Below are 11,733 nucleotides of genomic sequence, written 5' to 3'. Positions count from 1 at the left end.
AATACAGAGAATTGCATGTCGTAATACCACCAAAAATGCATCAACTTCATGAGCAAACTACACTTCATTCCACATGATCACGAACAAATACAGAGAATTGCATGCATAGATCTAAACAAACCAACATTTATTGTTGTAGCACAAGTGGGCAAAAAGGTTCTATTGTCTAATTCAACATATCTAGTAGTTCAAGAGGATTTGGCTTTTGGATCACTTCATCTTTTCTTCCTTGAATAGAACATGACGATTCGCACGAGGATCAAACTTTCTAAATTCAAGCTTCGTCTGAGTCGTTTGAAACTTTTTAGTCTTCTTCTTCACATAGAAAAATCCAGTTCCAGCAGCTGAAACAAGCCTCACGAATAGAGCGCCAGCCTTCTTCTTGTCGCCCATTAGCTTGTTTTTGGTATAGACAACTAACAAAAAAATTGAAGTTTTAGTTTTCCAAATATATATCACAGACAAGTTTAAACTTGTAAAGAATCTTCAGTATAGAGATGGTACTCAACGATTTAGTAGGGTAGGTTGGCGATGGCTCTAGGAGCTACTCAAGTGTTGATACAACAACAATAACAACTATGCCTCAGTCCCAAACAAGCTAGAGGTCGACTATATGAATCCTCACCGACTATGTTACTCCGTTTAAACTCATCTCATGCCGATTTTTTATGACTGCGAAAACTGTATAATGCCAACCCTTAGGACCAACCATAAACCTTCGGAACTCAAGATAATGGGCACATCCCTTTGCCCTTCACCACTTAGGTTTAGTTCACAAAGACAAATAAAGCTACTTGAGTGCTAATGGACAGCATAGTCGATTGTTGTTTTTCATTCCAAAACACGCGGACCTTATATCCAAACAAGCACAGAAACATGTATGGAAACTTCATTCCTATAACCATATACAAGAAAACACACCAGCATTACAGCAAAGCTGTTTTCTAATCCAAAATAAGTCTTCCTCATTTGCTGTTGGTTTGTATTGTTATTCTTGGTTCGACTTTAATGTCATGGTACCTAAACATTAAATCCAACACTATACCTCAGTAGAGCCAGACACAATTTGAACTTTATGAGTAAACATGCACAAAAACATGTTTGGAAACCTCTTTCCAATAACCTCAAAGAACAAGCAAGATATACCAGCATTATAACAAAGCTATTTTCTAGTCCAAAATGAATTTGCTCCTTTGCTTTTGGTTTGTTCTACTATTCTTGGATCGACACTTCGACTTTCATGCCACAGTACCTAAGCATTTCATCCAACAATATACCTCAGCGGAGGCATATCCAAGATTTAAACTTTATAAGCTCGGCCTAGTAGAACAACGACCTCAAGTTCTGAATCTAATTTTTGTACACATTTAGTGAATTTCTTAGCATATATACCGGGTTTGGACCAAAGCTTCTAGATTCTACCAAACCAATACCTTAAAAGCTTAATCAACGGAGGCAGATTCAAGATTTGAACTTTATGAGTCCTACATTGTCGAACAACAACCTCAAGTCCTGAATTTTATTTTCCGTACACATTTAATGAGTTTTTTTAGCATATATCATATATATCGGGTTTAGACCAAAGGTACTGAATTCTGCCAAAACGATATCGTAAAACCCTTCATCCAACACTATTGCCTCAGCAGAGACGGATTCAAGATTTAAACTTTATGAGTTCTGCATTGTACAACAACCTCCTCAAGTTAATATATCGGGTTTAGACCAAAACTACTGAATTCTGCCAATCCGATATCGTAAACCATTCATCCAACACTATTGCCTCGGCAGAGACAGATTCAAGATTAAAACTTTCACGAGTTCTGAATCATACAACAACAACCTCAAGTTATGAATTTACTTTTTGTGCACATATAGTAAATTTCATAGCATATAAACCCCGTTTTCACCAAAGCACCGATATCTTAAAAGCCAACATCCAACACTATGCCCCACCGGAGACATATCCAAGATTTAAACTTTATAAACTCTGCCTAGCAGAACAACGACCTCAAGTTCTGAATCTAATTTTTTGTACACATCTATTGAATTTCTTAGCATAAATACCCGGTTTCGACAAAGCTACTGGATTCTGCCAAACCTATACCTTAAAAGCCTACATCCAACACTATGCCTCAGCAGAGGGCATATCCAAGATTTAAACTTTATAAGCTCTGCCTAGTAGAACAACGACCTCAAGTTCTGAATCTAACTTTTTATACACATCTATTGAATTTCTTAGTATAAATACCTGGTTTCGACAAAGCTACTGGATTTTTCCAAACCTATACCTTAAAAGCGTACTCACGGAGGCAGATTCAAGATTTGAACTTTATGAGTTCTACATTGTATAACAACAACTTCAAGTCCTGAATTTAATTTTCGGACACATTTAATGAATTTCTTAGCATATATCATATATATCGGGTTTAAACCAAAGCTACAGAATTCTACCAAACCTATACCCTAAAGCCTACATCCAACACTATGTTCCCAGCAACTAGACTTACACATACACAAACACATATAGGCACATGATCACTAGGAACACATACTCAATTATTCAGAGAAATGCAGGGAATTCTAATTTGTACATACACAACATGCACTGGTATCAGCCCAAGTTTATTTAGTTTTTTTTTTCCTTTCTTCTTCTTTTAATAACTTTGCTGCTTGCGCGCACCTAAACTAATTCCACGAGATACATGCCACCTCTCATAGTCCTTTAAACATATGTATATTGAAATTCACAATAGAGTGGAAAAACAAAACTTAACTAGAAAGAGAGAGAGAGAACAAAACCTGGTGAGTGGTAGCAGCTGGAGGCAGAGAAAGAGAAAAGCCAAAAGTTCTAAAACCTAGTGACACAAGAAAAAAGATAATGACTTTTTTGCTCATTATATGAAAAAATAACATCTAATTATGTAGTTGTATTGAATGTATATGGAGTTAATTATATATCTCGATAAATTTAAAATTAAAAAATAATGTATCAAAAGTTAATTACGTATCTTTATAAGAAAGGAAAGATATATCTTTTTCAAAAAATGCTCAAAAATATCCTGAAATAACTCAAAAATATACTTCTTGTATTTTTGACTCAAAAATATTCCTCCCTCTAACGGAATTCAAATTATCTGAAATGAATCAAAAATATTCTTTGTTAGTTTTTTGGCTCAAAATACCCCTCTGTTAAATATTTGGCTCAAAAATATCCTTTTCTTAACGAAATTCCACCAAGCATGCCACCTAGATAAAAAAAAATCACGTGGCTATGCCACATTACCATACACATGTAAAATTTTATATTTTTTAATTATATGACATTCCTTTCTTTTTGATGAAAGAGTTAAATAAAAAGATTATATTCAGTGATGTTGATTTATTTTTTCTGAACTCAATAAATATTGATAGTTTTTCTAATTTTATGTTTAATCATCAAGTATTTTTAGAATTTTTGAAAGTTTCACTTTCAGAAAAGTAAATGACATTTAATATATTGTAATCATTAGAAAAACATGGATATAATTTTCTTTAATAATATAAGTGAAAAGTTTATCATATAATGAAAAAAATTGAATAATTTATACTTTTTAACAAAATTTATTTAGTACTTTTCCAATATCGAGAAATTTCAAAAACATTAACTTAAATTCAGTAAAAACATTGATTTATTTTATTTAAATATTTTAAATTTTAATTTTACTGATCATATTTTTTTTTTTCAAATCAATAAAACTACTTTGCAAAGAAATTAAAAAAAAAGGAATGTCATATAATTAAAAAATATAACATTTTACATGTGGATGGTAATGTGGCATAATCATGTATTTTTTTTTATCTGGGTGGCATGCTTGGTGAAATTTCGTTAAGGGAAGAGGTATTTTTGAGCCCAAAAAATAACGAAGGGTATTTTTGAGCCAAAAAACTAACGAAGGATATTTTTGATCCATTTCAGATAGTTCAGGGGTATTTTTGATCCTTTTCTGAATTCCGTTTGAGCGAGGGGTATTTTTTAGCCAAATATTTAACGGAGGGGTATTTTTGAGCCAAAAAATTTAACGAGGGGTATTTTTGAGCTATTTCAGATAGTTCAGGGGTATTTTTGAGCCTTTTTCGTATAAAAAAATAACATCTAATTATGTAGTTTCATTGAATGTATCGAGAGTTAATTATATATCTCGACAAATTCAAAATTAAAAAAAGATATATCAAAAGTTAATTATGTATCTTTATAAGAAGGAAAGATATATCTTTTTTGATATATCGGAAGTTAATTGTATATCTCAATAGACCTAAAATTAAAATTTTAATAATTATATAAAATATCAAAATTTTCCGTAATTGAGTTTCAAAATGAGATTTATATTGTTTTCCGTATAAATAACATAAATACCAACCCTTTTGGAAGTAATTATACTCTCTCCCGCTTTTTAAATTACTTTACTTTTTCTCTCTATTAATATACATAACATAGCCGACATATACATAGCATTCTGTGTATATTTTGAGATTTTTGTAATATGTTTAGGGAGTTGGGATTTTTTGTAATATTGGAAACATAAGTTGTGTATTTGTGTAATTTTTAGTACTTATAACACTACTATATAGCGGCTCATGGGACACGGATACCCCAGTTCCTAGGTGTGAGAGGCTATCGTTGGATGACTTTAAGAAGAGTAGAGGTAGGCCGAAGAAATATCGAAGGGAGGTGATTAGACATGACATGGAACAGCTGCAGCTTACCAAGGATATGACCCTAAATAGGAAGATGTGGAGGTCGTGAATAAGGATAGAAGGCTAGTATGAGTGTGAGAGATTTTGTGTAGCCGGGTTAGTAATCCTAGGACCGTGTACATAGGTATCTTTGGTTTGTAAGTGTATGTTACTATTAGATGGGTGTCCTATTTCCTATTTCTTCGTTCATATTTTCTTATTTCATATGCCCTTATTTCTGGTATTTCATATTTCTGTTACTTCTATTTTATTAATTCTTTTTTTTGTTTATTATTTATTATATTGAGCGAGGATGTATCGAAAACAAGCTGTGTACTTCATATACTGTATTTGTTGTTGTTGTATACATCAGGTCATTATCTTAGCAAGCCCAACAAGAAAGCCCAATTAAAATCCTTACAAAACACAAAACAACATCCTAGTATTTTTGCTTTTCTTAAACCCCTGCCGCTGTCTTTCTCTTCTGTAAGCAAAAATTCTTGAAAAAGTTTACAATGGGAAAGAAGAGAAAACACAGTGAAACTGGTGCTGCTGCCAATGAAAACAAAGAAGAAACTGCAGTAGAAAGACCTAAAAGAACTCTTTTAGGCTTCAAAGATGGCTCTTCTACTACTACTGAACAACAACAAAAAGAAAGTTCAATTGCTACTTTTCGGAATAAAGAAAAAGTTCTTGTTACCTGTTCTCGTCGTATTAGCTACAGGTTACTTAGTGTTCGGTGTTCTTGTTCTTTTTTAGCTCAAAGGTTTGCTGTATATGATTAAAAAGATTGATTTTTTGTGTTGTTGGGTTTTGTTTGTTTGGTGTATTTTTGTTGATTTTGCTTTATAATCAAAAGGGTTGCTGTATATGATAAAAAATATTGATTTTTTGTTTTGTTGGGTTTGTTGATTTTGGTGTATTATTTAGATTTTTAGTTAAAAGGGTTGCTGTAAATTATAAAAAGGATTGATATTTTTGTTGGGGTATTGTTGATTTGGTGTATTTTTGTTGATTTTCTTGCTTTGTAGTCTTAAGGGTGGCTGTAAATGATAAAAAGATTGTTTTTTTTTGGGGGGTGGGGGGTTGTGTTAATATGGTGTGTCATTTTGCTTTTTTAGTTAAACGGGTTGCTGTATATGATGAAAGAGATTGATTTTTGTGTTGTTGGGTTTTGTTTATTTGGTGCATTTTTGTTAGTTTTGCTTTTTAATCTAAAGGGTTGCTGTAAATGATAAAAAGGTTTCAGCATACTGAGGACGTGACTTTAGATAGGAGGTTATGGGGGACACCGATTTGGATAGGAGTGTAGTTAGATAGTTGATTCTTCTGAACTATTAGTCGTAGGGTGATTTGGTCAGGTTTTATAGATTTAATCAATGCAGCTTCATCTTACTGAGGACGTGACTTTAGATAGGAGGTTACGGGGGGCACTGATTTAGGTAGGAGGGTAGTTAGATAGTTGATTCTTCTGAACTATTAATCGTAGGATGAATTGGTCAGGTTGTCTATAGTATTTTGCCATGACTTTCTTTATTTCAGTTATTTCGTTCTCTATATATGTTGCTTTGGACTGTTATTCCTTGAGCTGAGGGTCTATCTGAAACAGCTTCTTTACCTCTTGGGTAGTGGTACTGCTTACATACATTCTACTCTCCACAGACCCTTGTTGTTTGGGTTTTCTTGATTTGATGTAGGCTTTTTTTGGGGTCAAAATGGTTGCTGTAAAATGATGAAACCATTGATTTAACTTTTGTTTGTGTTTTGTTGATTTGTTGTTTATTTTTCGTTTAGTCAAAAGGATTGTTGTAAATGAAGAAGGGTTGATTTTTTTGATTGGTTTTTGTTGACTTTGGTGTATTTTAGGTATCGACATTTAATGTTGAATTTGGTGTCGCTTCTGCCACACTGTAAGAAGGATAACAAGGTGGAGTCTAAAGATTCTAAAGGTGCAACGTTGAATGAGCTAGTTGAGTTGAAGAGTTGTTCGTCTTGCTTGTTCTTTGAGGTACCTTGTTTTATTTTTATTTTCCAGTTTGCTTTCGAAAATTCTATTTTGGTGCTCATTGAGCTTGATGTATTACTCTGAAATTACTAAAATGTATCGCATGCTTGACATATTAGGAACAACTTTTCTAATTAATGGAATTAATTCAAACATTGAATCCTTAATTTCTGTTTTGAAGCTAGAAGTTGCTGACTTTATTCAAAGCTGTGTAAGATTGACTTGTTTGAAACCATGTTGTACATGTATGTGATAAAGGTTTTCCAATTGAATTGCTTTGTTCTTGCTGTGTGCATCCTGCATGGGTGGAGGGACTGGGTTGTACTACTAAACCTTGAAGACGAATAACCCACCAGGGTGGCCGAGTTGTCTGAGCAAGGGATCTCCCAAATGGGGGGCCTCAGGTTCGAAACCATGCATGCTTTCAGTCGAGCTCGTACCATACCTCTCTTGTGTGATTTGCTGGCTATTACACTTAAGTGAGGTTTACCCTGTGCGCACCCAACAAGGGTAGCTGTTGGGTTCCCTTGTCATAGAAATAAGAAGATGATACCGAATTTTTAAACTTGTTTGTGCATCCTTTGTTCCGAGTTCTCTATAAACTCCTATGATAGTCATGTTTAGAGGATGATATACTTTGTTAATTCACATTTTGTACCCTAGTAGATGTGATCTCTGCGATCTATTTCCTATTTTGCTCTTTCACTCATCAGGAGGAGTAATTCAAATTCTGTTAGCAATCTATTTAATTAATGTTCTGGAAAAAAGCATCATAAATTCTGAAGTTTATGAGAAAATTTGCCTAATATAAGTGCGATGACAAATACTCAGTAAGTCTAGCGTAGCATCACAAATTCACAGCCACCTGTTGCATCAGAGAAACCATATCCTGTTGTTATAACTCAGTTCTTTTAGACGCCTTTCAATTGAGCTTAGATTGGAGGAGGACAACCCTCTGAAATTAGCTCATGGCACTAGAGGCTGTTTGAGTTGTTACGGAGAAACTATTAGTATACCATTTTGGATTTTGGCAAAAAGAGGCTTGAGAACTTATTATTCTAGAGACTATACTGTGATTTGTGGAGTTCCCTCTGTATCTGTTTTGGCGATAGTGAATAGATATTCTGCTGAACTATATTGTTGTTTTTTATGCATGTAGAAGTTATGGTTTCATCACTTCAATTTTTTTTTATTTTTTTTGTCATTTTCTTATTTTCAGTGCCGGAAGGGAAAGGACCTCTATATGTGGATGGCCAAATGCCCCAATGGTCCATCTGTGAAGTTCTTAGTCAATGCAGGTAATCTAGTAGATGCTTTTTATCAATCATGTTCTGATTTCTGTTCATGTATAATTGGAATGCGATTGAAATTGTATGCCAACTGAAAATAAATATTTTCCCTCACTTATGATATTCTCTTGAATGAGGAAAGGTCCAACTTATTCTACTTTTCCCTTTTGTGTTGAAGTGCACACGATGGAAGAATTAAAACTCACTGGAAATCACTTGAAGGGTTCACGTCCTATTTTGACTTTCTCAAGCAGTTTTGATAAGCAGCCTCACTGGAAGCTTTTGAAAGAAATGTTCATGCAGGTAATTTGACTTCGTTCCAAGCATTAGTCTTTGTAATAATTCCCCGTAACTAAATGTAGACGGTTGGTTTTTTATGCTCTACATTTTCAGTTTTCGCATGTTATGTTTAGCCGATCTTTAAGTGATTTTCTCCTTGAAGGAGGCTGAAGCAGAAAGCGTTTTATTTGATAGTTGTTTTGTCTACTGAAGTTGCCATTTTTATTGCAAAACTTTGGTTTTTTTAGTCATATAGAATCACTCCTTCGGTTTCCACTCCTTTTCCTTTATTGAAGGTTGTTACTTGCAATGACTCTTCATTGTAATCCTGCTGGTCAAATTAAGTGGCGGGTAGAGCTTTTTTATAAAATTTAAATTGTTGAATGTGATTTCTTTAGAGGTTGAAGGTTCAAATGCTATTGGGTTATTTGTTTGAGTTGCATTTATTATCCATTTTGTAAATCCCTCTTTAAGTTTTTAGCTTTCTCGTGACGTGATTATTAACCATCTTTGATGAAATTCTAACATGTACTTTTTCTTTTGTTTCTTCAGATTTTTGGAACCCCAAAGGATCACCGGAAATCTAAACCTTTCTATGATCATGTATTTGTGTTCTCAATTCTAGATGACCACGTGTGGTTCCGTAATTACCAGGTTCATTGCTACTCATATCATAGTAAACTTCCTGCATTGTAAATACTGCGCTCTCTTGAAAAAAGTAGTTCTTTGTATGTTCCATATCTTGCCGATAGTAAAATGTGCTTTAAGTAGTTCCTTTTTGTCCCCCGGAAGGAAATTTGTAAGGGTTGGCTATAGGCTGTTCTATTCTCATCCTTTCGAGTCCCGACTATCGTGAAATCCTTGCCCATTTCCTCTCTTTCACGAAATACATACATAGTATCTAAAGATTTTAGTGGAAGAGGTAGTTCATAGTTCTCTCAACCTCCAATAAAATTCTAGTGGCTCTGTTTGATAGGGTAGAAATTGCATGCCAAGTATTGACTGGCTTACCGGATTTGATTTCTTTAGCTATAAGGGGAAAAGGGTGACTAATAGGAGTATCATTCACCTCAAAGCCTTCTGTTATTTCTTTTTTTTCATTTGTAGTAAAAAAGGCTTCTGAAATTCCATTCCAAGTATCTATTTGTAGCCTTTTGTCAATTCACTTCTCGACTTGGTGGAGCAGATATCATGTCCTCACACTGGAACAGCACAGAAAATAGACCGCGGGGACCTGGAAAAGATGACACTTGTTGAGGTTTGTAATCAAACTATGTGTAGTCCGAGAGAAACCATCACGTTTGGTATTGAAGTTATGTGTTTATGTATGTAGGTTGGTCCAAGGTTTTGTTTGAACCCAATTAAGATCTTTGCCGGTAGCTTTGGTGGCCCCACACTTTATGAGAACCCATTTTACGTTGCACCAAATCAGGTAAGCTTCATCCCTTGCTCCTTGTTCTTCTCCTCGCCTGCTGCCTGCTTTTCCTATTAGCAAAGAACATATGATTGATTTGTTCGTTTTGTATCGTGGAAGGAACTGACTTCTTAAGTTACTAAAGGTTTATGTTTTCACGTTTCTCCAGATCCGATCACTAGAGAAAAAACAGAAGGCTGGAAAATACGCGAAGAAAGTCAAAGCCAAGACCAGGAGAAAAATGCATCAGTTGTCTAATCCTCTCGAGGTTGACGAATTTGCAGATATGTGGAAGGAGTGATGAGTCATCATCAAACACGAGCGGACTCCAGAAGTTTTGCATTGCTAGAGTTATGATCCTTTTTCGAGCATTTGAAGTAAACTATCTCCTAATGGCTTGCCTATTTTCGATTTTTCTGGCATTGTACTTTTCCCAGTATTGATCTTTTAGGTTGTGTCAATGCACACAATACAAAATGTGGTTTATTGTATTTGTTGAAAGGAGTGTCTTTCCGACACCGGGCTTCTGAACCGAACCCTGCTGCAGATGAAAGCTTGGTATTTATGTGGAGAAGGGTAAAGGGGCATGCTGATCGTCCATCGAGTTTCGACCTGTGCATGTGGTTCTATTAGATCCTTAACAATCATTTGTTGTCTTATATAGTGTCGAAATTGCCTTAGCACAACTATGAGCCATGGGGTTCAAAACTCAGTTTCCACAGCTAGCAAGCTGTACTAGAGATTGCTTGTTAACTTAGCTAATCAATCAGACCGCTTTATAACAATTGTTTTTTGATAATTGTGATGTCTGAGCAGCTTGTGTACACCTCGACTAATTTCATGGGATACTTGTCGCCTCCACGCTGTTTTAAATACAAAGAAGTCCCTTTAATCGTCGGACTTGTTCAATCAGGCCCGCCAAGAGAATTGAGGTCTTTTTATTGCACTAAATAATACATTAATAATCATAATAACTATTTAATGTTTATCTATTGATCATCGTTAATTCTCTACTCTCTTTAGCGGACTGCTAAAACAGATGGGAAGAATTTATAATAATTATCTCTGATAATAACATTTCACTATAACGATCAAATTTTATCTAGAATAGATTGCCAATTTATGTTATTCTATATGTTTTCTATAACAACATTTCAATATAGCAGTTAAACACATCGTTATCGAGAGATTCGACTATAATACAATAACAACAATAAATTTAGTGTAATCCAACAACTGAAATCTAAGGACGCTAGAGTGTACATCATAAAGCTTACTATTGGTTCAATACAAGCAAAAACATCTCTGAACAACGAAGCATGTCCAAAAGTAAATCAACCCCTCGAACTGTTACGGAAAACACCAATCGAATTTCAAAGTAGCTGATCTAATTCGAAAATTTCACCCAATTCTAACATATCTTTTCTCAGAGTAACAGGATTACTATATCTGACGCGATAACACATATCAAATCTAACATTAAATAATATCACAAGACTTAAGAAATCAAACCAAACCAAACCTTAATATAACCAAAAAAATTAAAAAGGTGGTCACTATAGGCGCACGTTAACTATACTTAACACATCAAGAAGCGCACGTTAGCATATACTCCCAATACACACCAATGTCTTCACCTCCTCTTCCCTCTTCTTTCTCGTTACACTCCTTATCCCTCTTCTTCTTCCCTTTTAGGGTTATTAGCTTTCCCTTCTTTGCTTTCACAAATTTCAAAAAAAAAAGAAGGAAAATTGCATTTTTTTTCTTTGTGTACATCAAATGCTTGTTGTCATTGTGGTCTTTACAGCTTCAAGAACGTAGATTATGGACCCTAAGAAGCGGTATTCGTACTCAAATCTGTTTAATCTCGAGGTATAATTTGTTGGTTTTCTTATATTCTCAAAAGGGTGTCTTGTGATGTTAGAATATTGGTTGTTAGTGGTAGTGTGAAGGATAATTTTGTGGGTTAATTTATCTAGAAAGTTCAATTTTTTTGCATGTTTGGAGTGATTTGTGATTAATTGTGGGTTGTG

General features: G+C 34.4%; 3 protein-coding genes across 5 annotated transcripts in view; 2 read left to right on the top strand and 1 right to left on the bottom strand.

Moving 5' to 3' along the window:
• Positions 1-45: 45 nt before the first annotated feature.
• On the bottom strand, positions 46-2,936 carry LOC107870001 (50S ribosomal protein L33). 2 transcript variants are annotated; one of them, XM_016716380.2, is made up of 2 exons: positions 2,800-2,936; positions 46-416 (listed from the first exon to the last, which is right to left on the bottom strand). In XM_016716380.2, the coding sequence occupies exon 2, from the start codon at positions 391-393 to the stop codon at positions 211-213; it is 183 nt and encodes a 60-aa protein (XP_016571866.1). In that variant the 5' UTR covers positions 394-416; positions 2,800-2,936; the 3' UTR covers positions 46-210. The 2 variants fall into 2 exon arrangements, with proteins under 2 accessions (XP_016571866.1, XP_047268277.1); XM_047412321.1 differs by having other exon boundaries at positions 2,775-2,860.
• A 2,218-nt stretch (positions 2,937-5,154) lies between these two features.
• LOC107869999 (ribosome biogenesis protein BRX1 homolog 2) lies at positions 5,155-10,499 on the top strand. The gene is made up of 8 exons (XM_016716376.2): positions 5,155-5,437; positions 6,580-6,721; positions 7,938-8,016; positions 8,186-8,310; positions 8,839-8,940; positions 9,473-9,544; positions 9,620-9,718; positions 9,870-10,499. The coding sequence occupies exons 1-8, from the start codon at positions 5,229-5,231 to the stop codon at positions 9,999-10,001; spliced, it is 960 nt and encodes a 319-aa protein (XP_016571862.1). The 5' UTR covers positions 5,155-5,228; the 3' UTR covers positions 10,002-10,499.
• Positions 10,500-11,305: 806 nt separating this feature from the next.
• LOC107854858 (chromatin-remodeling ATPase INO80) overlaps positions 11,306-11,733 on the top strand; it is a 16,703-nt gene continuing 16,275 nt past the window's right edge. For both annotated transcript variants that reach the window (XM_047412320.1, XM_047412319.1), the window contains exon 1: positions 11,306-11,572. In XM_047412320.1, coding sequence (XP_047268276.1) covers positions 11,525-11,572 — 48 coding nt within the window. In that variant the 5' untranslated portion in view covers positions 11,306-11,524. The remainder of the gene's footprint in view (positions 11,573-11,733) is intronic.

Source organism: Capsicum annuum, chromosome 5, assembly GCF_002878395.1.
Source record: "Capsicum annuum cultivar UCD-10X-F1 chromosome 5, UCD10Xv1.1, whole genome shotgun sequence".
Classification (NCBI taxonomy): domain Eukaryota; kingdom Viridiplantae; phylum Streptophyta; class Magnoliopsida; order Solanales; family Solanaceae; genus Capsicum; species Capsicum annuum.
Note: the sequence above shows the minus strand (reverse complement) of the source record. Positions and strands in the feature narration are given on the sequence as shown.

Coding starts and splice junctions, on each gene's coding strand:
- LOC107870001 (XM_016716380.2), bottom strand. CDS start 393: ATGGGCGACAAGAAGAAGGCTGGCGCTCTATTCGTGAGGCTTGTTTCA.
- LOC107869999 (XM_016716376.2), top strand. CDS start 5,229: ATGGGAAAGAAGAGAAAACACAGTGAAACTGGTGCTGCTGCCAATGAA. Junction 8,311..8,838: donor TGAAAGAAATGTTCATGCAG/GTAATTTGACTT, acceptor TTGTTTCTTCAG/ATTTTTGGAACCCCAAAGGA. Junction 9,719..9,869: donor TTTACGTTGCACCAAATCAG/GTAAGCTTCATC, acceptor ACGTTTCTCCAG/ATCCGATCACTAGAGAAAAA.